This window comes from Scyliorhinus torazame, chromosome 4, assembly GCF_047496885.1.
Source record: "Scyliorhinus torazame isolate Kashiwa2021f chromosome 4, sScyTor2.1, whole genome shotgun sequence".
Lineage (NCBI taxonomy): Eukaryota > Metazoa > Chordata > Chondrichthyes > Carcharhiniformes > Scyliorhinidae > Scyliorhinus > Scyliorhinus torazame.
Window position 1 is genome coordinate 200,168,169 of NC_092710.1, and position 26,017 is coordinate 200,194,185.

The window sequence follows — 26,017 nt, forward strand, 5'->3', positions numbered from 1 at the left end:
CTGGGCTTTAGATTGGTTTCACAGGTCGGCGCAACATCGAGGGTCGAAGAGCCTGTACTGCGCTGTAATGTTCTGTAATACAGTACAGTTAAGTTTGTTATGAAAAAGGAAAAAGATAGTCTGCAAAAAATGCTTTTGGATTGGGGGGAGGCAGATTTTATTAGAATAAGGCAGGAATTGGCCAAAGTAGATTGGGAAGTCTTTACTTCTGGGTAAATCTACAGCAGAACAGTGGGGGCATTCAAAAAGGAAATGGGGAGAGTACAGGTTCAACATGTTCCCTTCAGGGTGAAATGTATGAGCAACAAGTCCAGAGTGTCCTGTGTGTCCAGGAATCTTCAGGATTGGATAAGAAAGAAAAGAGAGGCTTTTAGAAGGTACAAAGGAAGCAAATCAGCAGAGTCCTTAGTGCAGTATAGAAGGTTCGGGGGAAACTTAAGAAAGCAATTAGGAGACCAAAAAGGGGCACAGCGGTTAGCACTGTTGCTTCACAGCGCCAGGGTCTCAGGTTCAATTTCTGGCTTGGGTCACTGTCTGGGCGGAGTCTGAACATTCTCTCTGTGTCTGTGTGGGTTTCCTCCGGGTGCTCCGGTTTCCTCCCACAAGTCCCAAAAGACATACTGTTAGGCAATTCGGACATTCTGAATTCTCCCTCTGTGTACCCGGACAGGCGCCGGAATGTGGCGACTAAAGGCTTTTCACAGTATCTTCATTGCAGTGTTAATGTAAGCCTACTTGTGACAATAAAGATTATTATATTATACAAAGCACTGGTGGGTAAGATTAGGGAGAATCTTATGATATTGCATAAGTATATTAAAGGGAAGAGAATACCCGGGGAGACACTGTGTGCATTTAGCCGGACAGATTTGCTTAACAGATTTGATTGGATTTCTCGAGCAGGTGATTGGGTGCGTAGATGAGGTTAGTGCAGGGGGGATAAATACGTTTGCGGATGACACAAAGATTGGCAGGATGGTAAATAGTGAGTAAAAAGGTCTTAGGTTGCAGGAAGGTACAGGTAGGTTGGTCAGATGGGTAGGTCAGATCAGAGGCAGATGGAATTTAACCCTGAGAAGTGTAACATGATGTATTTTGGAAGACAAAGAGACAAGAGAGAACTCAATGAATGGTAGGGTACTATGAACCTCAGAGGAACAGAGGGAGCTTGGGGTGCTTGTCCACAGATCTCTGAAGGCAGCAGGGCAGGTTAATAGGGTAGTTAAGAAGGCATACAGGACACTTGCCTTTATAAGTCATGGCATAGATTATAAGAGCAGGGAGGTTATGTTGGAGCTATACTAAACTTTGGTTAGGCCACAACTGGAGTACTGTGTGCAGTTCTGGTCACCTCACTATAGGAAGGATGTGATTGTACTGGAGAGGGTTCAGAGGAGATTCACCAGGATGGTGTTTCGAATGGAGCATTTGAATTATGAAGAGAGGCTCGGGTTTCTTTCCTTGGAGCAGAAAAGACTGAGGGAGGACTTGATTGAGGGATATAAGATTATGAGAGGTACGGATACGGTGAACAGGAAGCAGATGTTTCCCCTTAGCTGAAGGGTCAGTAATGAGGGGGCATAATTTTAAGGTGAGGGGCAGGAGGTTCAATGGGGATTTGAGGAAATATCTTTGCAGCCAGAGGATGGTGAAAGTCTGGAATGCATTGCCTGGGAGGGTGGTAGAGGCAGGAAACCTCACAACCTTTAAAAAATTACATGGATGAGACTTGAAATATCATAACATTCAAGGCTATGGACCAAGTTCTGGGAAGTGGGATTAGTGTACTTTGGTGGTGCAGACTTGGTGTATTTTGTTGGTGCAGACCCGATGGGTCGAAGAGCCTCTTCTGTACTGTATGACTCAATGAGTTACTTGATAGCAACAAGAGGTCAAAGCTCAGATTCTTTCCCCTCTCCTAGCATTTTGGTCAATTGCAATGTCCCTTTGCCTCCCCACCAAGATCAGCTAATCCAGCATAGATCAGGTATTAAATTTGAGAGTCTCCTGATTTTTATGTAGTTGCACACTTACCAACCAAACTAGGATATTGATAAAAATTCAAAAAAGAAAATGGACAAAAGTTGACAAGTCTACTTGGCAATGAACTTAAGGTTTGTTGATCAGCATTCATTCAGCAGAGAAATTAGTTTCTGAACAAGGAGTCAGAAAACAATTCTTCACACAAAGGATCCCAGGATTCTGGAAGTCTCTTTCTCGAAAAGCTGGGAGGTTAGATTAATTTAAAAGTTGAAAAACTTCAAAACTGATGTTATGTTGTTAGGCAAGGCTGTTAAGGGTTCTGGATCCAAGGCAGGTAAATAAAGTTAAGATATAGATCGGCCAATTAAATCACTGACCAGACTTGTGTTCCTATTCAAGTCATTAATCCATCCTGGTAGACATTACTGTTAAATAAAAGCTGCTGCTTTAATTTGTGAAATCTCTATCTTAAAAATAAAATCACAGTAAGGACTAACAAGAGACTTAACAGCAGACTGTGAGCAGGAGCACGCTGCCTTTTCACACATGGGAATAGTATATATTTTTTAAACTCTCCACAATCAGTGGGGCAAAATAAAATTGCAATCCTATTTCTTCTGAAGGTATGAAGTGATGACAAGATAGTGATGGCTGGAATTCAAGTCTGACCATGATACCTTAAAGTGTCGGAAGTAATTATGTTTTAATGACATTCCTCTGGGTGCTCTGGTTTCCTCCCACAGTCCAAAGACGTGCAGGTTAGGTGGATTGGCTATGCTAAATTGCCCTTAGTGTCCAAAAAGGTTAGGAGGGGTTATTGGGATAGGGTGGAAGGGAGGGCTTAAGTGCGTCGGTGCAGACTCGATGGGCCGAATGGCCTCCTTCTGCACTGTATGTTCTATTTATCTATGTATCAGACATACTCCCTCAAAAGGGCTGCATGGTGGCGCAGTGGTTAACACTGGGACTATGGCGCTGAGGACCCGGGTTCGAATCTCGGCCTTGGGTCACTGTCAGTGTGGAGTTTGCACATTCTTCCTGTGTCTGCATGGGATTCGCCCCCACAACCCAAAGATGTGCTGGTTAGGTGGATTGGCCATGCTAAATTGCCCCTTAATTGAAAAATAATAATTGGGTACTCTAAATTTATTTTTAAAAAAGACATACTTCCTCAAGTCGGATGATTTAAATGGAGGTGTGAACTGGAAGACGACTTACCTAATCATTAAATCATAATTTGTAAACCGAATTTTGAACCCACATATTTCTGAAACACAAGTAAATGCCGTTTTAATACCCCAACCCTTAATTTTTTTTAAAGTCAGATTGCTGTGTCAGTACTAAGGCTTTGTCAGTACTAAGCCAATGAGGCAACTCAAATCAGGAGGTGAGTAAAATCCCGTTCTCATCCAGTATCCAAAAGTAACTGCATAGTGATCATGAATAAGCATCCCACCTGGTTTTTCCTTTCCCAAGCTCTGAGGTCAATGGTGAGTCCCCACTATTGCCCAGCTAAGCTGCCTCAGCAAAGGCTGTTGATTTAAAACAAGGATTTCTGGTCTAAATGCTTCAGTAACACACCAGGTAATGACACTGGGCATTGAGTGCAGCTTGAAATTAGTGAATTTTATGCAAAGCCCTACAGGTTACAATCATTTTGATATTGGAAAATTAAACTAATGTTTGCTAAATGATTTTTCAGAACAGCCTGTCAACATAGGTGAATCGGACAGATCACCGAATAGCCATACTTAAGAATTAAGTTAAATTCAGTCTCATTCATATTGAACTGATTCTGACTGATCAATTGCAGGCAAGAGGTCTATAAAGCAGGACTAGCTTATTTACCACGACTGGAACTAATGATCCTTCTCTTGATGTATATTCCATTTGTAACAGCTTCACATTTTTATACTGTAGCTGCATTTCCTTTCGTTTCTGATAACTGATTGTTCTTCAGGAAGCCAGCAAGGGCTCGACAGACCAAACAACCTCCCTCTGTGTCATTATGACTCTAAGACTATTGCTTGCATCAGTCTGAACTTTGCTCCAAGAATGTCAGCTCAAATGTAGCATTTTTCAGCACAATAGGTTTTATTGGCAATTATTGCCAATGACTATAAATTACACCTGTATATTTTGCTTTCATTTGCACCACTGATCAACAATCAGATTTTCCATTTACTCTTGCTAGTGGGCCTGCCATGTATTCCCGATGTTTTCTATTTTACTTTAAATTTCCAGCATCTGTGTTTGTATTTCATTTTAGCTGCAAAGGCAGGAAGGCCACAGGGCAACAGCCCCAAAAATAAATCTTGGTTTGCAAATTATTAAAAAGGGCCAAAGTGCTTGCTTATCGGGTTAAATTTGTATGAACTATTTTCACTTGATTTCACCACACTGGTCTTTCACCCTTTACCTGGCTGTGCCAGAACACAGCCAGAATTGATGAGTAAAATATTTAAACTTTATTTTACCGGTGTTTGTCTCAACTTTGCAGGATAATATTTGAATAGGTTTTCATTACTTACACTGCTGACTTGGATCCGACTCTGTGGTTATCTTGACATAATTGGAAGGGAATAAGCCGTTTATTCCATTTAGCTCTCCCTGCCACCAATCAGGATCATCCTTGTTTAGCACATTAATCAACTGCCCTTTAGAGAAACTGAGTTCATCGTCATTCACGGCAATGTAGTCATATATAGCTATGACCTGACACACTGGAAAAGAAATAAAACATTTTGAAATCAAGTGAGTGAGCTTGCCAGAGAGATCATTTGTATCCAAGTACAGATTTGGGCATAAGCAGAGAGAAAGTAGACCTCAAAAAAAGGTAAACAACAAACAATACTGCAAATCAGTGCCTAAGAATTAGAAACATAAATATGGTTGGGAGAAGGTTTTCAAATAATTGTAAAGCCACAATGCACAAAATTTAATTTGATTCACAAACTTCAAAAATTATGAACTCAATATCTTGTCTTTAGTTAAAATGGCCAACCCTCATTCCCACCCTATTGCTAGGCTACTAACCTGGAATTCTCTCCCCTACACCATCAAAAGAGCCACCATTGTGTTCTCAAAGCAATTTGCAATAGATGGTGCAGTGGTCATGTTACTGGATCAGTAATCCAGTTCCAAATTATTGTTTTGTGCCACAATTCTTGAGGAGAGACTAGACAAATTGGAATCGTTTTCTTTCGAATAAAGAAGGTGAAAGGCAAATGTGACAGAAGTGTTCAAAATCATGACGAGTGCTTATAAGTAAGGAGTGACTGTTTCCAGTGGCAGGAGGTTTAATGACCAGAGTTCTCATACTTGAAATGTCAAAAAAAGGAGACTTGAGGAAAAAAGAACTAAAGAGAAAATTATGATCTGGAAGCACTACCTGAGAGGGTATTGGAAGCAGATTCAATGGTAAATTTTGAAAGCAATTGGTTGAAGACTTGGGGCGGGTTCCCTGGTCTCTGATGCCAAAATCGCGTTCGGCAATCGACTGGAGAGTCCACGTTTGCGCCGAAATCGGGGGCGGCACCGCTTTTGCGATGCTCCGCCCCCTCCAAAATGGTATACTCACAGAGTACGCCCCATGCCGTATGGACGGCCTCAGGACGTCACCCGAGGTCCTCCCCCAATGCTCCGCCCCCCAATGGGCCGAGTTCCCGACGGCGTGGGTCACTCATGCTATTTATTTTCATGAACCCGGCATCGCGGCTGGGTCTAGTGCCGGCAGTTGGGTGGGAGCCGTTCCGCAGGCGGGGGGGGCTTTGACAGGGGCTGGGGGCACTTGTCGGGGTGGTCTGGGGTGGCGAGCCTGGCCAGAGGGGGTCATTATTTGGCAGGCCGGATCCGCGCGCAGCCGGTGCCATGTTACACGGCACAGCCGCTGCAGGTCGCCGCCGTGCGCATGCGCGACCACGGATCCGGCAATTCTCCGGGCGTATCCGCAGCTAAAGCCGGGGGCTTGACGCTGTGTGCCTGCTAGCCCCCCCCTCCCCCCCCCCCACCCCCCCCCCCCAACCAGACAGAGGATTGATGCAGCTTTTACACCGTCTTTTCGGGCGTAAAACGCCATTGTTCCCATGCCGCCGTCCGCACTTCAAATCGGAGAATCCAGCCCTTGAATTCTATAGGGAAAAGGCAGGATAGTGGGACTAATTGAATCACTCTTTTACAGAGCTGGAATAGGGATGCTGGGGATAATAACTCCTTCTACGCTGTATTATTCTATGATTACAAGAGTGGACAAGTACTTCTTTGCTCTTACGCGCTATGGGACATCCCGCGGTTGTGAAAGGTGCTGAATAAATCCAAATTCTTTCTTTCTCAAACAAAAGCTCAACAGATCTGTGAATGAATTAACACTTTAAAAGATTTAAAAGTGGATGTCTACCCTCACTAGAATAAAGCACTACTTTTCAAATCAAGTCTTAGACTATTAAGAAAACACAAGTCACACCCTAAAGCCATTAGAAACATCATTCTGTTCACCTGGAGTTGGAGCTGGAGTGGATTTTCCACTACTTTGCCCAAGCAGCTTGACATGACTAGCAGGAAACCATCCTTTTTGGCGCTTTTTACCTCTGGCCTGTGAATGAAAAAGACCATAAAAAATGAAAACAAGCAGTGGAATAAAAAACATTTCTCAACATGCTCAACATCACAGGTAATAATAGGCGGTTCAATTTAATCCGTATTCTGATGTAGATCCTTTCTGTTAGTTGGTGCTCCATCCAAGAGCTCAAAATGACATGAAGTCAGCCAAGTATTTATAAGTGTGAAGCTCCCTTGTGAATGTCGACGAGGGGCGGCATTGTGCCTACGGCGTTGAGGATCCGGGTTCAATCCCGGCCCCGGGTCACTGTCCGTGTGGAGTTTGCACATTCTCCCCATGTCTGCGTGGGTCTCACCCCCACAACCCAAAGATGTGCAGGGTGGTGGATTGGCCACGCTAAATTGCCCCCTTAATTGGAAAACAATAATTGGATATACTAAATTTATTTTTAAAAATTGAGAAAAAAAAGAGAATTTCTGCGTGTCTGCATGGGTTTCCTCCGGGTGCTCTGGTTTACTCCCACAGTCCAAAGATGTCCAGGTTAGGTGGATTGGCCATGCTAAATTGCCCCTTAGTGTCCAAAAGGTGAGGTGGGGTTACTGGGATAGGATGGAGGCTTAACTAGGGTGCTCATTCCAAGGGCCGGTGTGGATTTGATAGGCCAAATGGCCTCCTTCTGCACTGTAAATTCTATAATTCTACATTGAAGTTTAACATCTCCAGCAAGAGCCAAAGACCAAATTGTTTTTAATTACAAACCCATTTACTGGTGCAACTTTCTTTTTTTGTTTTTTTACTGCAAAATACATGACTTTCCTTTGGCTGTGAGAACACTGTTTTCACCTCTGAACTTATGAGACAGTGGCATTAATGTAATATATAAGTCATAAATGAAATAAACTAAATTAAATGCTCCCCATACAACAGAAATATCATGATGACCACCAATGTGGATGTGTAGCCCTGGAGCTAAACAGCTGGCTGATTGGGCCAATATGATTTTGTGACTGGTAAGCAGTTTTTCTTTTCATTTGTATATTTATTTATTTTTTCTATCATTTTTTGGAATTGTAGTTGTATAAGTTAACCTAGGGTTTAAGACATGGCAGGAGATCCCAGACCCGTGTCATGCTCCTCGTGTGCGATGTGGGAGCTCAGGGACACGTCCACTGTCCCCGGCTCCTTCACTTGTCCAGTTGCAGCTCCTGTCAGACCGCTTGGCGGCTCTGGAGCTGCGGATGGACTCACTATGGAGCATCCACGATGCTGAGAACGTCGTGGAAAGCACATTTAGCGGGTTGGTCACACCGCAGGTGAAAGGTACTGAGGGAGATAGAAAACGGGTGACCAAAAGACAGAGCAAGAGAGGGAAGGCAGTGCAGGTGTCCCCTGCGGTTATCTCCCTGCAAAACAGATATACCGCTTTGGAGACTGTTGAGGGAGATGGCTCACCAGGGGAAGGCAGCAGCAGCCAGATTCATGGAACCGTGGCTGGCTCTGCTGCGCAGCAGGGTAGGAAGAAGAATGGCAGGGCTATAGTGATAGGGGACTCAATCGTAAGGGGAATAAACAGGCGGTTCTGCCTCCCCGGTGCAACGGTCAAGGATGTCTTGGAGCGGCTGCAGGACATTCCGGGGGGGGGGGGGGGGGGGGGGGGGGGAGGGGGGGATGAGGGTGAACAACCAGCTGTCGTGGTGCACATAGGCACCAACGATATAGGTAAAAAACGGGACGAGGTCCTACAAGCTGAATTTAGGGAGTTAGGACCACAAAAGTAGTAATCTCAGGATTGCTACCAGTGCCACGTGCTAGTCAGAGTAGGAATGTCAGGATAGATAGGAAGAATGCGAGGCTCGAGAGATGGTGCAAGAGGGAGGGATTCAAATTCCTGGGGCATTGGAACCGGTTCTGGGGGAGGTGGGACCAGTACAAACCGGACAGTCTGCATCTGGGCAGGACTGGAACCGATGTCCTAGGGGGGGTGTTTGCTAGAGCTGTTGGGGAGGGTTTTAAACGAATGTGGCAGGGGGATGGGATCCAATGTAGGAAGGCGGAGGGAGGTAAGACGGGGCCATAAATAAAAAGCAGTAAGGGGGAAAGTGTAAGGCAGAGAAGCCATAGTCAAAAATCAAAAAGGGCCACAGTACAGGGTACAGTGACTGAGGCGAGTGTGAAAAGGGAGGTGGCCAATGCAGGATTGATGGTGTTGTACCTAAATGAGCGCAGTATACGGAACAAGGTAAATGAGACGTGGCTGCAAGGGGATCAGGGCTGGGATCTAAATATCCAAGGATATCTGTCCTATCGAAAGGACAGGCAGATGGGCAAAGAGGGCGGGGTTGCATGGTAAGTAGGGAATGAAGTTAAATCGATAGCAAGGAGCGATATAGGATCAGAAGGCATAGAATCTCTGTGGGTAGAGTTGAGGAATCGCAAAGGTAAAAAGACCCTGATGGGAGTTATGTACAGGCCCCCTAGCAGTAGTCAGGCTGTGAGGCAGAAAATAAATCAGGAGATAGAAAAGGAATGCAAAAAAGGCAATATTGCAATAATCATGGGGGACTTCAATATGCAGGTGGACTGGGAAAATCAGGTTTGTAGTGGATCCCAAGAAAGGGAATTTGTGGAATGTCTAAGAGATGGTTTTTGGAGAGGTTTATGACAGAGCCTACTAGGAAACAGGCAATTCTGGATTTGGTGATGTGTAATGAGGCAGAGTTGATTAGGGAACTTAAGGTGAAGGAACCCTTAGGGAGCAGTGACCACAATATGATCGAATTTACCCTGCAGTTTGAGAGGGAGAAGCTGCAATCAGATGTAACGGAATTACAATTAAAAAGGGTAACTACAAAGACATGAGGGAGGAGCAGGCCAGAGTTGATTGGAGAAGGAGCCAAGCAGGGAAGACAGTGGAACAGCAATGGCAGGAGTTTTTGGGGGTTATTAGGGAGGCACAACAGAAATTCATCCCAAGGAGGAGGAAACATGCTAAGGGGAGGACAAGGCATCCATGGCTGACGAAGGATGTCAAGGACAGCATAAAGGTTAAGGAAAAGGCATACAAAGTGGCGAGGATTAGTGGGAAACCAGAGGATTGGTAAGCCGTTAAAAGCGAGCAGGTGACTACTAAAAAAGCAATAAGGGGGGAGAAGATGAAGTATGAGTGCAAGCTAGCTAGTAATATAAAGGAAGATAGGAAGAGATTTTTTCAATATATAAAAGGTAAGAGAGAGGCAAAAATAGACATTGGACCACTAGAAAATGTGGCTGGAGAAGTAATAATAGGAAACAAAGAAATGGCAGACGAACTGAATAGTTACTTTGCATCAGTCTTCACGGTGGAAGACACCAGTGGGATGCCAGAGCTCCAGGAGAACCAGGGGCAGAGGTAGGTGCAGTGACCATTACTAAGGAGAAGGTTCTGGGGAAACTGAAAGGTCTGAAGGTGCAAAGTCACCTGGACTGGATGGACTACACCCCAGGGTCCTAAAAGAGATAGCTGAGGAAATTGTGGAGGCATTAGTGATGATCTTTCAGGTGGCTAATGTAACACCACTGTTTCAGAAGGGAGGGAGGCCGAAGATGAGAAATTATAGGCCGGTTAGCCTGATTTTGGTCATTGGTAAGATTTTAGAGTCTGTTATTAAAGATGAGATCGCAAAGTACTTGGAAGTGCATGATAAAACAGGACTGAGTCAGCACGGCTTTGTCAAAGGGAGGTCATGTCTAACAAATCTGTTAGAATTCTTTGAGGAGGTAACAAGCAAGTTAGACAAAGGAGAATCAGAGGACGTGATTTATTTAGATTTCCAGAAGGCCTTTGACAAGGTGCCGCATAGGAGACTGTGAAATAAGTTAAAAGCCCATGGTGTTCAGGGTAAGATCCTGGCATGGATAGAGGATGGGCTGACTGGCAGAAAGCAAAGAGTGGGGATAAAGGGTCTTTTTCAGGATGGCAGCCGGTGACTGGTGGTGCGCCTCAGGGGTCTGTGCTGGGACCACAACGTTTTACAATATACATTAATGATCTGGAAGAAGGTTCTGAAGGCACTGTTGCTAAGTTTGCAGATGATACAAAGATCTGTAGAGGGACAGGTAGTATTGAGGAAGCAAGGGGGCTGCAGAAGGACTTGAACAAGCTAGGAGAGTGGGCAATGAAGTGTCAAATGAAATACAATGTGGAAAAGTGTGAGGTTATGCACTTTGGAAGGAGGAATCTAGGCACAGACTATTTTATAAATGGGGAAAAGCTTCGGAAAGCAGATGCACAAAGGGACTTGGGTCCTTGTTCACGATTCTCTTAAGGTTAATGTGTAGGTTCAGTCGGCAGTTAAGAAGGCAAATGCAATGTTAGCTTTCATGTCAAGAGGGCTAGAATACAAGACCAGGGATGTACTTCTGAGGCTGTATAAGGCCCTGTTCAGACCCCATTTGGAGTATTGTGAGCAGTTTTGGGCCCCATATCTAAGGAAGGATGTGCTGGCCTTGGCAAGGGTCCAGAGGAGGTTCACAAGAATGATCCCTGGACTGAAGAACTTGTTGTATGAGGAACGTTTGAGGACTCTGGGTCTGTACTCGTTGGAGTTTAGAAGGATGAGAGGGGATCTTATTGAAACGTACAAGATACTGCGAGGCCTGAATAGAGTGGAAGTGGAGAGGATGTTTCCACTTGTAAGAAAAACTAGAACCAGAAGACACCATCTCAGATTAAAGGGACAATTCTTTAAAACAGAGATGAGGAGGAATTTTTTCAGCCAGAGGGTGGTGAATCTGTGGAACTCTTTGCCGCAGAAGGCTGTAAAGGCCAATTCACTGAGTGTCTTTAAGACAGAGATAGATAGGTTCTTGATTAATAAGGGGAATGGGGTTATGGGGAGAAGGCAGGAGAATGGGGATGAGAAAATATCAGCCATGATTGAATAGCGGAGCAGACTCGATGGGCCAAGTGGCCTAATTCTGCTCCTATGTCTTATGGTCTTATGAAGCAAGGAAAGGATGTCTGGACTGTAAATATTTCTCTGAGGGGAAACTGCCAAAAATTCCACATCATATTCCAAATGTGGCTTTAACAGTGAGTTACACAGAGTAAGTTGTCAATAATCACACATAAGCCCCCTTCATTATCTATTTTTTTTAAATGAACATTATGTGCATGTACGTTATTCATAAGTCCTTCAGTATGATTTGTTAATACCCCTTTGAATGTTATTTCCTTTATGACTTTCATAATAGCCACGACAAAGCAAGTGCTTAAATTGCAGAAGCACAATTATAACTTTTTTAAAAACTGGTTCTTTAAAAATAGAACAACTCAAATAATCCAACACTATCAGATGATCATACCCTCCTCTGGATTCACTTGAAAACATACCTGATTCTGGTCTCATTCAGTGCAGAAAAGGCCCTTCGACCCATCTAGTCTGCACCGACAATAACTACTATCTATCTTGTGCTAATCCCACTTCCCAGAACTTTCCTGTATCCTTGAATCTGATGGTGTTTCAAATGCTCATCCAAGTGCTCTTTAATGATTGTGAGGTTTCGAGCCTCCACTACCTTCCAAGGCACTGCATTCCAGATTCTCACCACCTCGGTGATTTTTTTTCAAAAGGGATTTTCTCAAATCCCCTCAGAATCACCTACCTCTCACCCTAAAACCATGCCCCTGGTTATTGACCCCTCAACCAAGGGGAGCAGCTGCTTCATATTTACCCTGTTCAAACCCCTCATAATCTTATACAACTCAATCATATCTCCCTTCAGCTTTCTCTGCTTCAAAGAAAACAATCCAAGCCCACCCAGTCTCTCCTTAGAGCTCAGATGCTCCATCCCAGGCAACATCCTGGCGAATCTGCTCTGAGCCCCAGTGCAATCCTATAGTGAGGTGAAGAACTGTACACAGTACACCAGCTGTGGCGTAACCAACATTCTGCACAGCTCCAACATAGCCTCCTTGCTCTTATATTCTAAGCCATGAGTGATAAAAGCAAGTGTCCCATATACCTTTGTAACTACCCTTATTCACCTGCTCTGCCCCCTTCAGGGATCTGTGAACAAGTACCCCAAGATCCATCTGTTCCTCTGCACTTCCTAGTGCCCTGCCATTCATTACATACTCCCTTGTCCTGTTTCTTCTTCCAAAATGCATCACTTCGCACTTGTCAGGGTTAAGTATCATCTGCCCATCTGACCAACCCATCTATATATTCCTGTTATCTATGACCCTTTTCTTCACTGTTAACCACCCTACTAATCTTGCTGTCGTCTGCAAGCTTACTTATCATTCCCCCACTTTCTCGTCTCTATAATTTGTGTATATAAAACAAACAATAAGGGACCCAGCACTGGTCCCTGTGGTATGTCTTTGGACACCAGCATCCAGTTACTCAAACAGCCTTCTACCACCACCCTTTGTGTCCTATTACTAAGGCAGTTTTGGATCCATCTCAACAAATTTCCTTGAATTCAATGTGCTTCGACCTTCTCAATCAGTCTCACATGTCAAAGGCTTTGCTAAAATCCATGTAAACTACATCAACTGCACCTCCTTCATCCACACACTTGATCAATTTATCAAAAGATTCTATCAAATTTTTTAGGCATGATGTCCTTCCTCTGTCAAAGTCATGTTGACGATCCCTAATGAATCCATGCCTTTCCAAGTGGAAATTAATTCTCTCCTTCAGAAGTTTCTCCAATAGTTTCCCCACCACTGACATGAGATGCACCGGTCTATAATTCCCTGGTTTATCTCTACCACCCTGCTTGAAAAGTGGAACATTAGCTGTAGTCCAGTATTTGGCACTTCCCCCATGGCCAGAGAGGAATTAAAAACTTACGTCAGAGCCCCTGCAATTTCCTGCCATGCCTCCCACAGCAGCCTGGGATGCAATTCACCTGGGCCTGCTGATTTGTCTATTTTTAAGGCCGTCAGAGCCTCCTCACCTCCTATAATCAAACTGCTCAAGGTCCTCAGTCTCATTTCCTGAATTCAGTACCTATGCTCTTCTTCTTCTGAGTGAAGACCGATGAGAAGTATTCATTTAACACCCTTGCAATGTCCTGCACCTTCACACACAGATTGCACTCTTTGTCTCTAATGGGCCCTACTATTTCCCTGGTTAACCTTTCCCTTAATGTATTTATAGAATATCTTAGGGTTTTCTCTAATCTTATTCAAAAGTCCTTTCCCATCCCCCCTTTTGGCTCTTCTTTTGTTTTCTTAAATTCCCTCTTGCACTTCCCGGGCTGGATTCTCCGCTCCGCCACATTTCTGCCACGACCCGACGCCGGGATTCTCCATTACGCCGGCTGGTCAATGGGGTTTCCCATTGTGGGACAGCTTCACGCTGTCGAGAAACCCCCGGGTGCCAGCAAAACGGAGAATCCCTCCCCCTATATTCCTCTAGGGCCACAGTTAAATTTCTCCTTTTAGACTTGCAAAAAGGTTTTCTCTTCCTTCTTATCTCGTCCTGGATTGGTCTAGCCCTTAGTGTTGGGTGGGGTTACTGGGTTGTGGGGATAGGGTGGAGGTGTTGACCTTGTGTAGGGTACTCTTTCCAAGAGCCGGTGCAGACTCGATGGGCCTAATGGCCTCCTTCTGCACTGTAAATTCTATGATATGATATATGATATGATAGCTATCCAGGGTTCCCATAACTTATTGCTCCTTCATTTCCCCCAATGTGTTGGACTTGTACTCTCCCCCATTTCTGTTTTGAATGCCCTCCACTGTAGATGTTACCGCAAGAAGCTGTTCCCAGTCAATTTTGGCCAGATCCTGCCTTATTTTAGTAAAATTTGCCTTGCACCAATCCAAAACCGTCTTTTGTAGGTCATTTTTGTCCTTGTCCATAAGAAACTTGAACCGTACCGTTTGTGGTCGCCATTACTAAAATGCTCCCCCACTGTCACATTGGACACATGTCCAGCTGTTTCTCGGAACCAGATCCAACACTGCTCCATCTCTTCTTGGGCCACCTCCAAACCGTTTACACTATGATTATCCCATTTTATGTTGAGGAAGTTGAAATCCCCTCGTAAAATTACCCGATTATTAGTCTTACACGCCTCAGTAAATTATCTACATATCTGCTCCTCTACTTCCCACTGACTCTTTGGGGGCCTATACTCCCAGTAATGTGACTGCCCCTTTGTATTTCTACGTTTTGCCCATAAAGCCTCGTTTGAGGACTGTTCCAAGATATCATCTCTCCTCATTGCAGTAATTGATTCCTTAATTAATAGTGCAAACCACTTCCTTTTTTACACCCTCCTCTGTCTTGCCTATAGATGCTATACCCCAGAATGTTAAATTGCCAGTCCTGCCCTTCCTTTAACCATGTCTCCGTGATAAATAAAATAAATAATCTTTATTGTCACAAGTAGGCTTACATTAACACTGCAATGAAGTTACTGTGAAAAGCCCCTGGTCGCCACATTCTGGCACCTGTTCAGGTACTCAGGAGAATTCAGAATTCTCAGCTGGTACGGGAATTGAACCCGCGCTGCTGGTCTTGTTCTGCATCATAAACCAGCGTTCTAACCCACTGAGCTAAACCAGGGCAATAATGTCACAATTCCATGTGTTAATCCACACCCTTAACTCATCAGTCTTACCTATTACACTCCTAACATTAAAGTAAAGACTATCAAGCCTTGTCTTACTCTCTTGACATTCAACATAGTTGAACTCACTCAGACATGCTTCCTTTACTACATGATGTGTCTCTATTTTACTAATACTTTGTTGTCCCTTCCCCCTGCCAAACTAGTTTGAACGCCTCCCAACAGCACGAACAAACCTACCTGCAAGAATCTGATTAGGCATTTTCTGGAAGTACTTCCACTAGTTATCCTTTTGATTCCTCACAATTGAGGAATATTTGACTTGTACATTACCAAGACAGAAGATAGTAGAAAACTATCACACTTACATGTGCATTTTATTTCTCCATGCCACAGGAACACAATGATCTTGCAATAATGGCAACTGCCATTTTTTTGTGCTTATCCATGCTTATTGCAAAAGTACTAATATTATTGAAGTGCTTACCTGTAACTCACCCTGCCACCATCCAGAAGCATTTTTCTTCAGAATAAGTATCAACTGGCCTGGGGTGAGGCTGAGTTGCTCAGTGCCTGTTGCAGTGTACGCTATGGTTACCTGAGCAATTTCTGTGAGAAAATATTAAATTAGCTACAATGCAAGTAGTCAAGCAAACAATACAGGCTAATTTTAAAATTACTATCCAGGTGGAAAATATTTTTCACTGTGCACTAAAATACAAATTAATGGCAAAGGTGCAACCACCAATAAAATCATGGTATGGTCAGATGAGGACTTCCCGCATTACATCCTGCCTTCCCAAAGTTGGAAGAGCAACCTAAACCAAAATAAATTTTCCTCCAGGGTTTCTTTCCCTTTAGGAAAATCTAATTTTATTAAATCACAACTTTAATATTTCCAAATGATGTGTTAAGACATCAAGCACCTAAGTTTCTACATGAACTTTAGTAATAGCAATGGTTTTTCATATTTTTAAACATTAGCACAACGTTTACAAAATGAATACACGGCAGAAGTACCTGGCTTCTTGTTTAATGTTCCTGCTCTTCCCGAACTACTTGATCCCTGACCAAAGAAACAATAATTAGAATTAAAACAGAATTTTCATTCTATGGGATATTTAGATCTTCCCTTTTCCTGGCAACTTTCCTCTCTCTTAAGTAGGGTGCTCTTTCCAAGGGCCGGTGCAGACTCGATGGGCCGAATGGCCTCCTTCTGCACTGTAAAACATTCTATGATTCCCTCTTTCTTCTGCTGCCTGATCTGATACCAGGACACTGAAAAAAGTAATGATATAGCCTGCTTCAAGTCTCCTGACACTGCCCGTGACTAGACAAGCCAGTGTGACTCTCCCCACCTTTATCCCTTTCCCTATTCTGAAGCACTATCAGAATTAAGTGCAAACTTCAGGGTGTTGTTTTCATGAGTACTGGGAGCAATCGTTCCAGTGGAATTCTCCTTTAATCAGTCCTGGAATCAAGCTCTTAATAACTTTGTGAGAGCCTTGCTTAGTGGGTTGTAAGTAGCATGCCAAGTATGTTGATGACTTTGAGTTTTTGTGAAATTACCATCCATACAGTGCCTTAGCAACTAACCAGATATCAGGAGTAATATTGGTGATGTACAAGACTGCTTTGTCTATCCTATCCTCTTGGCCTCAAAGTTATCTGAACTGAAACAATATTGGTTAAGGGGGGAAGCCAAAGAGGGGGTTTCTTTTCTTTACTAAAGATAACTTACAAAGAGTATACAAAACATTTGAGATCATGTAACCTACTTCATTGTTATCACAATTCTTGTTCACCCAAACTCAACTCACCCAAATGTGTGTTTTTCAACCCATTAAAATAATGGAAAGCTTATTTAATATATATACTGTAGTTCAGACTAACATGTTTCATGATAGGTGGGCATGGAACACAAATAATAAAGTGATAAACCTACATCTGGATCCTTCGGTTTGACGTAATTTGAAGGAAAGACACCCGTTCTATCTTCAATAACTCCTGTCCACCATTCACCTTCCTTCTTTGTGACCAGAACAACGTCACCCTCCATGAAGGTTAAATCTCCAGCTTCAGCACTTTCATATGGGTATAGTGCAATGTACTCCACTAAAACAATGCAAGATTATTATTAAAATAGATGTATGCCACAACTCTGAGGTTTCTTTCAACTAACAAAAGTAATGCATGCACATTATTTTCAACCAGTTAAATTGACAAATTCAAGTCATCCAATCAGCCAAGCTAACCTTGCACTTTGCTCTGTTCCCCCACCCACACTGAAACAATTTTTGTTCACATCCTCTCCTTTACACAGTATATTTGTACTTCTTTCAGAGAAGAAGTGACCTATTCCCAGACTTTAATTTTCATCAATTCCTTTTCCCCTTTCTTTCAAATCCACTCTTTGACAGTCTACCTATTACTCCCAAATTCATGCAGCAGAACTAATAGGTGGAGTCCTATTCTCTTTGAAAATTTCATGTAATTAGGAATAAAGGTGGGTCTTAACTCAGATAGCCGTACAGTATGTGATCTTATGGGAGGTGGCCAATTAAAGCGGTTTGTATTCTAAGTAAGGACCAGCAAGCAGGCTTTTGAAGTGGGAGCCAGAAACCAAGGGCCCCATGCTCAGGATGGTAGGTAGCGCCACTGGGAGATGTGGACGCTACTGAGACAGGCAAATGGTGGCAAAGGCACCTCAAAATGGAGGCTCACGGCAGTATTGTAATTATTACAAAATCAATCAGGGCCATAGCTGTCAGGCCTTCAAGGTGGATGGGGAGCCTCTCTTGTGGCTGTGATCCTTTCGCCCCAAAGGCTCCGTGTCAGGCTGATTTCGAGGTGTTGATGGTCTTTTGGTCGGATGCCAGGAGGTCACCTCCAGTTACCTGCCGGAATCCAGCATCATCTGGGGAATTGTCCACTAAAGAGAGGATCCCAGTGACACTGTAATCTGGGCTTCAATTGGCCTAATTGGTTACCAGCCACTGCTGCATTGACCCACCTTCTGGCAAGATTGCTCAAAGTGAGGAACATGTTGGGTAGCCAACCGGTGTGCTAATTCTCAAGTTTCCTCCCAGTCCCACATTCTCATCCTCTCCACAGGGCAGAGAAATTTCTATTCAATCTGTTCAATACTCCCTGCCCCAGAAAATGATTTTTTATTTGACGGGTGGCACGGTGCCACAGTGGTTAGCACTACTGCCTCACAGCTCCTAGGACCCGGGTTCAATGGTGGGAATTTGAACCCATGTCCAGATCTCTAGGTTACTAGTCCTAATCTGGAATTGGAAAGCTAGTCTAATAGTGACATTAAACCATTGTCATTTGTATTTAAAACCTATCTGGTTCACTACTGTCCTTTAGGGAAGGAAATTCAGCCACTCTTACATGACCTGGCCTAAATGTGACTCCAGGTCCACAGTAATGTGGTTGATTCTGAAATTGTGTGACTAGCTGCTCTGTTCAAGGGTAATTAGTGATGCTCGTAACCCATGAAAGAATAGACAACAAATAAACAGCAAAGACAATTAAACATCTTTGTTTTGTAAATGACAATGCCTATGTTATGTTTCGAAGAATTCGTCCGGACATTATTTTTCTGGTAGACTCTACGTTGTGTCAGGTTATACCCGAGACTGGGACCTTGTGTGAGGAATCCTGTTTCAATTAACACTCATGCTTTTTGATACAGCCTGTCAATGGACTAACCTGCCATCTGTGTCTTCTTTGGTCATTAAAATAAATAGAGTACTGTATATTTAATTTTTTTTAAATCACAAAAACATCACCTGACTTCCACCAACCCACTTCTGCTGTGGAGAGGGCAAATGAGAAAGGATTTTGGGGGAAAATATGCTTATTTGAAAGTAATGATTGGCAAAGCTAGCATTATATCCTATTTTGTTTGCAGTTACGTTACATCCATACTGATGCAAGGAAAGTTCTCTTAGGTTAATCTTGGAGTCATTGAAAAAAGGTATTGGAGATGTTTTACCATCGATAAGTTGAGAGACTGGACTGGAGCTCTTGTTGACCGTCGCATAAACAGGTTCTGATCTGTTGACAAAACGTTTACAGGCAGTTCAGCAATGTAGTTAATTTAGTGCAAAAACAGAAAATGCTGGAAACACTCAGCAGATGAAGCAACATCTGTGGAGAGAGAAACAAGGTTCACATTTCAGGTTGAGGACCTTTCATCAGTTCTGGTCCTTGAACTGCTAACCCTGTTCCCCTCTTCACAAAACTCGGTCTGGCCTGCATTTGCTGCTTTTGTTTTAGATTTCCAGCATCTACAGCATTCTGCTAAAATAATTTGGTATTTGGCATGAAAAAAACAGTTACATTTTTAACAACTCACAAAAACATCACCTGACCTCTACCAACCCACTCCTGCTGTGGAGAGGACAAATGAGAAAGGGATTGGGGAAAATATACTTATTTGGAAGTAATGATGGTATAAATGGTATATCTTACAAAATAATTTCAAAACAAAATGGCCAGAATTTTTCATCCCCATCTCAGGAGTGAGCTGGCAGGCAGCAGGGCTTGGGGAAGTAAAATCTGGTGGCATGTTTTTCAATTTATTCTTTCATGGGATGTGGGTGCCGTTGGCTAGATCAGTAATTGTTGCCGTCTTTAATTGTCCTCGGGAAGTTGATGGTGAGCCATCCTCTGAACCGGTGCTGTCCATGTGGTGTAGATACACCGACAGTGTTGTGATTTCACGACAGTGAAGGAACGGTGATAAAGTTCCAAGTCAGGATAGCTTGAAGGGAAACTTGTAGGTGGTGGTGTTCCTATGCATCTGCTTCCCTTGTTCTTCTAGGTAGTAAAGGTTTCAGATTTGGAAGGAACTGTCGAAGGAAGCTTGACGAGTTACTTTACCTTGTCTTATACATGGTACACACAGTTTCCATTGTGCATCAGCGGTGAAGGGAGTGAATGTTTAAGGTAGCAAAAGGGGTGCAATCTACCAAGCCTGGATGGTGTCTAGCTTCTTTAGTACTGTTGGAGCTGCAGTCATCTCGGAAAGTTGAGAGTATTCATCACAGTCCTGCCTTGCAGATCGTGGACAGATTTTAGAAAGATTGGAGAGGCGACTTCCGGATGCGGCTATGCGGAGCTAAGTTGCACATTCGGCGGCTCCCGCAAAAACGGACTTTTGGGCTCTTTTCAGGGCCCCCAACGGCACTTTTTCGACGTTTCCCGGTGTGGGAAGGAGATTATAACAGCTCCCCCATAGTATATGGCTTCTACCAGGAGCGGGCTGACTAAAAAGGTGGTGGTGGACCCGAAGAAGGTGCGAGGGAAGAACAACAAAATGGTGGCAGGCAGAGACCAGGCAGCGTGGATGCAGTGGGCGGAGGAGCAACAGGAGGGTATCCAGCGCTGCTTCAGAGAGATTAAAGCGGACCTGCTAGAGCCGATGAAGGCTTTTATTGATAAGCTGCTGGAGACACAGACGGGCCAGGGGGTGGCGATCCGCGGGGCTCGACAAAGAATCTCTGACAATGAGGTGGCGCACGAGGTGCTCCACAAGAAATGGCAGGAGAGGTTCGAGGAGATGGAGAATCGATCGAGGCGGAAGAATCTGCGGATTCTGGGCCTCCCGGAGGGGCTGGAGGGGCCGGACGTGGGGGCCTATGTGGTCACCATGTTGAACTCGCTGATGGGAGCGGGGTCCTTCCAGGGGCCCTTGGAGCTGGAAGGGGCCCATAGAGTGCTGGCGAGGAAGCCCAAGGCCAACGAGCCTCCGCGGGCGGTGCTGGTGAGGTTCCATCGGTTCGTTGATCGGGAGTGTGTGCTCAGATGGGCCAAGAAGGAGAGGAGCAGCAGATGGGAGAACGCGGAGGTTCGAATATACCAGGACTGGAGTGCGGAGGTGGCGAAGAGGAGGGCCGGGTACAATCGAGCGAAGGTGGTGCTGCACAGGCAGGGGGTGAAGTTTGGCATGTTGCAGCTGGAGCGACTGTTGGTCATCTACAAGGACCGGCACCATTATTCTGAGTCTCCGGAGGAGGCGTGGGCCTTTGTTCAGGCCGAGAAGTTGGACACAGATTGAGGGTCGGGATGGGCGTTTGGGGACTGTGGTTGATATGTTATTTGTTTTTTTTGGGGGGGGGCCTTTGCTTTGCTCCTGGTTTCTTTTTCTCTGTGTTTTTCTCTTTCGGGTCAGTGAGGGTGGTTGGGGCGGGTTGGGCACTGTTTTGGTTGGGTTTGTCATGGGGGGGCTCTTGGAGGGGGGTAGGTAAACGGAACAGGGGTGGTGGCCGGCAGTGAGATGGGGCCCCACGGGGGAGGGGGAGGCCTGAGCCGGGGGGTGAGGGGACTGGGCCTGTAAAAGGAGCTGCGTCAGAGGTGGCGGGGCTGGGTAGGTGGAAAGCGCGGGTTTTTTCCCGCGCTGAAGACTGGAGGGGGGCGGGGCCAGGGGCCGGGGCAGGGAAACGAGGGTTGTTTCCCGCGCTTAGAATGGAAGGGGTAGGCGAGTGCCTATAGATGGGGAACGGGAGAGGAGGGTGTGTCACACAATGGGAGGAGTCGAAGGAGAGGCGGGAGTGGCCGGGGTCAGCTGACTTGCGGAAGTGCAATGAGGGGAGTAAATCAGCTAGGATGGGTCCTTGGCGGGTGGGGGGGGGGGATCGAGTTGCTGCTGCTATGGTCAAGGGGGAGCTGGAGTGAGTGGGGGGGTCAGACGGGGGTATGCCGCTGTGGGGAACGGGCCGGGTGTGGGGTGCGGGCGCGTGGCTGGCCGAGGAGGGGTTATGGCTAGTCGGCGGGGGAGGTGGGCGGGTAGCCCCCTGATCCGGCTGACAACCTGGAATGGAAGGGGACTGAATGGGCCGGTTAAGCGGGCCCGCGTGTTCGTGCACCTGAAGGGGCTGAAGGCGGATGTAGTTATGCTCCAGGAGACACACCTGAAGGTGGCAGACCAGGTATGATTAAGGAAAGGGTGGGTAGGTCAGGTGTTTCACTTGGGGCTGGATGCCAAAAATCGAGGGGGTGGCGATCTTGGTGGGAAAGAAGATGTCATTCGAGGCGTCGAGCATTGTGGCAGATAATGGCAGTAGGTACGTAATGGTAAGTGGTATGTTGCAGGGAGAAAGGGTGGTACTGGTCAATGTGTATGCCCCGAATTGGGACGATGCGGGCTTTATGCGGCGTATGTTGGGTCGGATCCCAGACTTGGAAGTGGGGGGCCCGATAATGGGGGGAGACTTTAACACGGTGCTGGATCCGGCACTGGATCGCTCCAGGTCTAGGACGGGTAGGAAGCCGGCGGCGGCTAGAGTGCTGAGGGGGTTTATGGACCAGATGGGAGAGGTGAACCCTTGGATATTTGCAAGGCCGGGGGCTAGGGAATTTTCATTCTTCTCACATGTCCATAAGGCTTATTCCCGAATCGACTTTTTCATTTTGAGTAGGGCGCTGATAGCGAGAGTAGAGGATACTGAGTATTCGGCAATAGCCATTTCGGACCACGCCTCGAATTGGGTGGACTTGGAGTTGGGGGAGGAGAGGGACCAGCGCCCATTGTGGCGCTTGGAGGTGGGGCTGTTGGTGGATGAGGAGGTGAGCGAGCGGGTCCGAGCAAGTATAGAGAGGTACTTGGAGACCAATGACAACGAGGAGGTGCGAGTGGGGATGGTATGGGAGGCGCTGAAGGCGGTGGTGAGGGGAGAGCTGATCTCCATTAGGGCCCACAAGAAGCGGAGGGAGCGGGAGAGGCTGGTGGGGGAGATGGCGAGGGTAGACAGGAGACATGCGGAGGTGCCCGAGGAAGGATTGTTGAGGAAGAGGTGCAGCCTCCAGGCCGAATTCGACCTGGTGACCACCAGGAAGGCGGAGGTGCAATGGAGGAAGACCCAGGGGGCGATTTACGAATATGGGGAAAAGGCAAGCCGGATGCTGGCGCATCAGCTTCGGAAGCGGGACGCAGCTAGGGAGATCGGGGGAGTTAAGGTCAGGGGAGGGAGTGTGGTGTGGAGTGGGGTTGGCATCAATGGGGTCTTCAGGGACTTTTACGTGGAATTGTACCGATCCGAGCCCCCACGGGAGGAGGGAGGGATGGGCCGCTTCCTGGACCAATTGAGGTTTCCAAAGGTGGAAGAGGGACTGGTGGCGGGATTGGGGACCCCGATTAGGCTGGAGGAGCTGACCAAAGGGAAAGGAAGCATGCAGGCGGGGAAGGCACCGGGGCCGGACGGTTTCCCGGTCGAATTCTACAAAAAATATATGGACCTGTTGGGCCTGTTGCTAGTCAGGACCTTCAATAAGGCAAGGGAGGGGGGGCTTTGCCCCCGACGATGTCCCGGGCACTGATCTCCTTGATCTTGAAGCGGGACAAGGGTCCCCTGCGGTGTGGGTCTTACAGATCGATTTTGTTGCTAAATGTAGATGCCAAGGTGCTGGCGAAGGTCTTAGCCACGAGGATTGAGGATTGTGTGCCGCAGATCATCCATGAAGACCAGACGGGGTTTGTGAAGGGGAGGCAGTTGAACGTGAATGTGTGGAGGCTTTTGAACGTTATCATGATGCCGGCGAGGGAGGGGGAGGCGGAGATAGTGGTGGTGATGGACGCTGAGAAAGCCTTCGATAGGGTAGAGTGGGGGTACCAGTGGGAGGTGCTGAAGAGGTTCGGGTTTGGGTGGGGTTTGTCAGGTGTGTTAGGCTGTTGTATGAGGTCCCGATGGCGAGTGTGGCCCCAAACAGGAGGAGGTCCGAGTACTTTCGGTTGCACCGAGGGACGAGGCAGGGGTGTCCCCTGTCCCCTCTGCTCTTCGCACTGGCGATTGAATCCCTGGCTATGGCACTGAGGGAGTCAAGGAACTGGAGGGGGTTGGTGTGGGGTGGGGAGGAGCATAGGGTGTTGCTCTATGCGGACGACCTGCTGCTATATGTGGCAGACCCGGTGGGGGGAATGCCGGAGGTAATGAGGATTCTTAGGGAATTCGGGGACTTTTCGGGATACAAGCTCAACATGGGGAAGAGTGAGCTGTTCGTAGTTCACCCAGGGGACCAGGAGAGGGCGTTTGGCGAGCTCCCACTAAAAAGGGCGGAGAGGAGCTTCAGATATTTGGGGGTCCAGGTGGCCAGGAGCTGGGGGGGCCCTGCATAGGCTTAATTTTACAAGGCTGGTGGAGCAAATGGAGGAGGAGTTCAAGAGGTGGGACGCGTTGCCGCTGTCCTTGGCGGGTAGGGTGCAGTCAATCAAATTGACGGTGCTCCCAAGGTTTTTGTTCCTGTTCCAGTGCCTCCCTGTGTTTATCCCGAAGGTTTTTTTTAGGCGGGCTAACAGGAGTATAATGGGGTTTGTGTGGGCGCGAGGGACTCCAAGGGTGAGAAGGGTGTTCCTGGAGCGGAGTAGAGATAGGGGGAGACTGGCGCTGCCCAACCTCTGTGGGTACTACTGGGCCGCCAATGCGACGACGGTGCGCAAGTGGGTGATGGAGGGGGCTGCATGGAAGAGGCTGGAGATGGCATCCTGTGTGGGTACGAGTCTGGGGGCTCTGGCAACGGCGCCGCTGCCGCTCCCTCCAAGGAGGTATATCACGAGCCCGGTGGTGGCAGCTGCCCTCAAAATCTGGGGGCAGTGGAGGCGGCATGGGGGAAGTTGGGGCCTCGGCGTGGACCCCAATACGGGGGAACCACCGGTTCGCCCCAGGGAGAACAGGTGGAGGGTTTTCGGGGTGGCACAGGGCAGGGATACGAAAGTTGGGGGACCTGTTTGTGGACGGGGAGTTCGCGAGCCTGGGTGAGCTGGAGGAGAAGTACGGGCTCCCCCCGGGGAATACCTTCAGGTATTTACAGGTAAGGGCGTTTGCCAGACGGCAGGTGGTGGAATTCCCGAGGCTACTGCCACACACAGTACAGGACAGGGTGCTCTCGGGGGGATGGGTGGGAGTGGGGAAGATCTCGTAAACTTACCAGGTGATGCAGGAGGAGGAGGAGCCTCGGTGGTGGAGGTGAAAGGTAAGTGGGAGGAGGAGTTGGGAGAGGAGATTGAGGAAGGGATGTGGGCCTTTGCCCTAGGGAGGGTGAACTCTTCCTCATCGTGCGCGAGGCTCAGCCTCATACAGTTTAAGTTGCTGCACAGGGCACTCATGACTGGGACAAGGATGAGCCGGTTTTTTGGGGGTGAGGACAGGTGTATTAGGTGCTCAGGGAGCCCAGCAAATCACACCCATATGTTCTGGGCATGCCCAGCGCTGGAGAAATTTTGGAAGGGCGTAGCGAGAACAGTGTTGAGGGTGGTAGGATCCAGGGTCAAACCGGGCTGGGGGCTCACAATATTTGGGGTGGCAGAGGAGCCGGGAGTGCAGGAGGCGAAAGAGGCCGGTATTCTGGCCTTTGCGTCCCTGGTAGCCCGGCGAAGGATTCTCCTTCAGTGGAAGGATGCGTGGCCCCCAAGCGTTGAATCCTGGATCAACGATATGGCGGGGTTAATTAAATTGGAGAGGGTGAAATTCGCCTCGAGAGGGTCGGTACAAGGGTTCTTTAGGCGGAGGCAACCGTTCTTAGACTTCCTGGCAGAACGGTAGACATTGGTCAATGGCAGCAGCAACTCGGGGGGGGGGGGGTTACTTTATTTTATTTCTGTTATTCACACTGGAGGGTCCAGGGGGGTGTATATACCAGTTGTGTTAAGTCAGGGTGTTAATGTTAATTTATTATTTATGTACAGGGGGGAGCGGGGTAGGGAGGGTTGCTTTTCTAGACAGTGTTTTGTACTTAACCCTGTTGGGTTCATTTTTCATTTTGTTATTGATATTTTATGAAAACCTTAATAAAAAAGAAAGTTTGGAGAGGAGTTACTTGCCACATAATTCCCAGCCTCTGACCTGTTCTTGTAGATACAGTAATTATATAGCTGGTCAATGGTACCCCTCCACTCCCCCC

General features: G+C 46.7%; 1 protein-coding gene across 4 annotated transcripts in view; it reads right to left on the reverse strand.

Moving 5' to 3' along the window:
- The window catches only part of LOC140410690 (intersectin-2-like), a 377,319-nt gene that overhangs the window by 76,484 nt on the left and 274,818 nt on the right, over positions 1–26,017 (reverse strand). For all 4 annotated transcript variants that reach the window (XM_072499106.1, XM_072499104.1, XM_072499105.1 and 1 more), the window contains 6 exons: positions 19,116–19,177; positions 17,055–17,224; positions 16,130–16,175; positions 15,597–15,718; positions 6,478–6,574; positions 4,515–4,706 (listed from right to left, as the gene is read on the reverse strand). In XM_072499106.1, the coding sequence (XP_072355207.1) occupies positions 4,515–4,706; positions 6,478–6,574; positions 15,597–15,718; positions 16,130–16,175; positions 17,055–17,224; positions 19,116–19,177 (689 nt within the window). The remainder of the gene's footprint in view (positions 1–4,514; positions 4,707–6,477; positions 6,575–15,596; positions 15,719–16,129; positions 16,176–17,054; positions 17,225–19,115; positions 19,178–26,017) is intronic.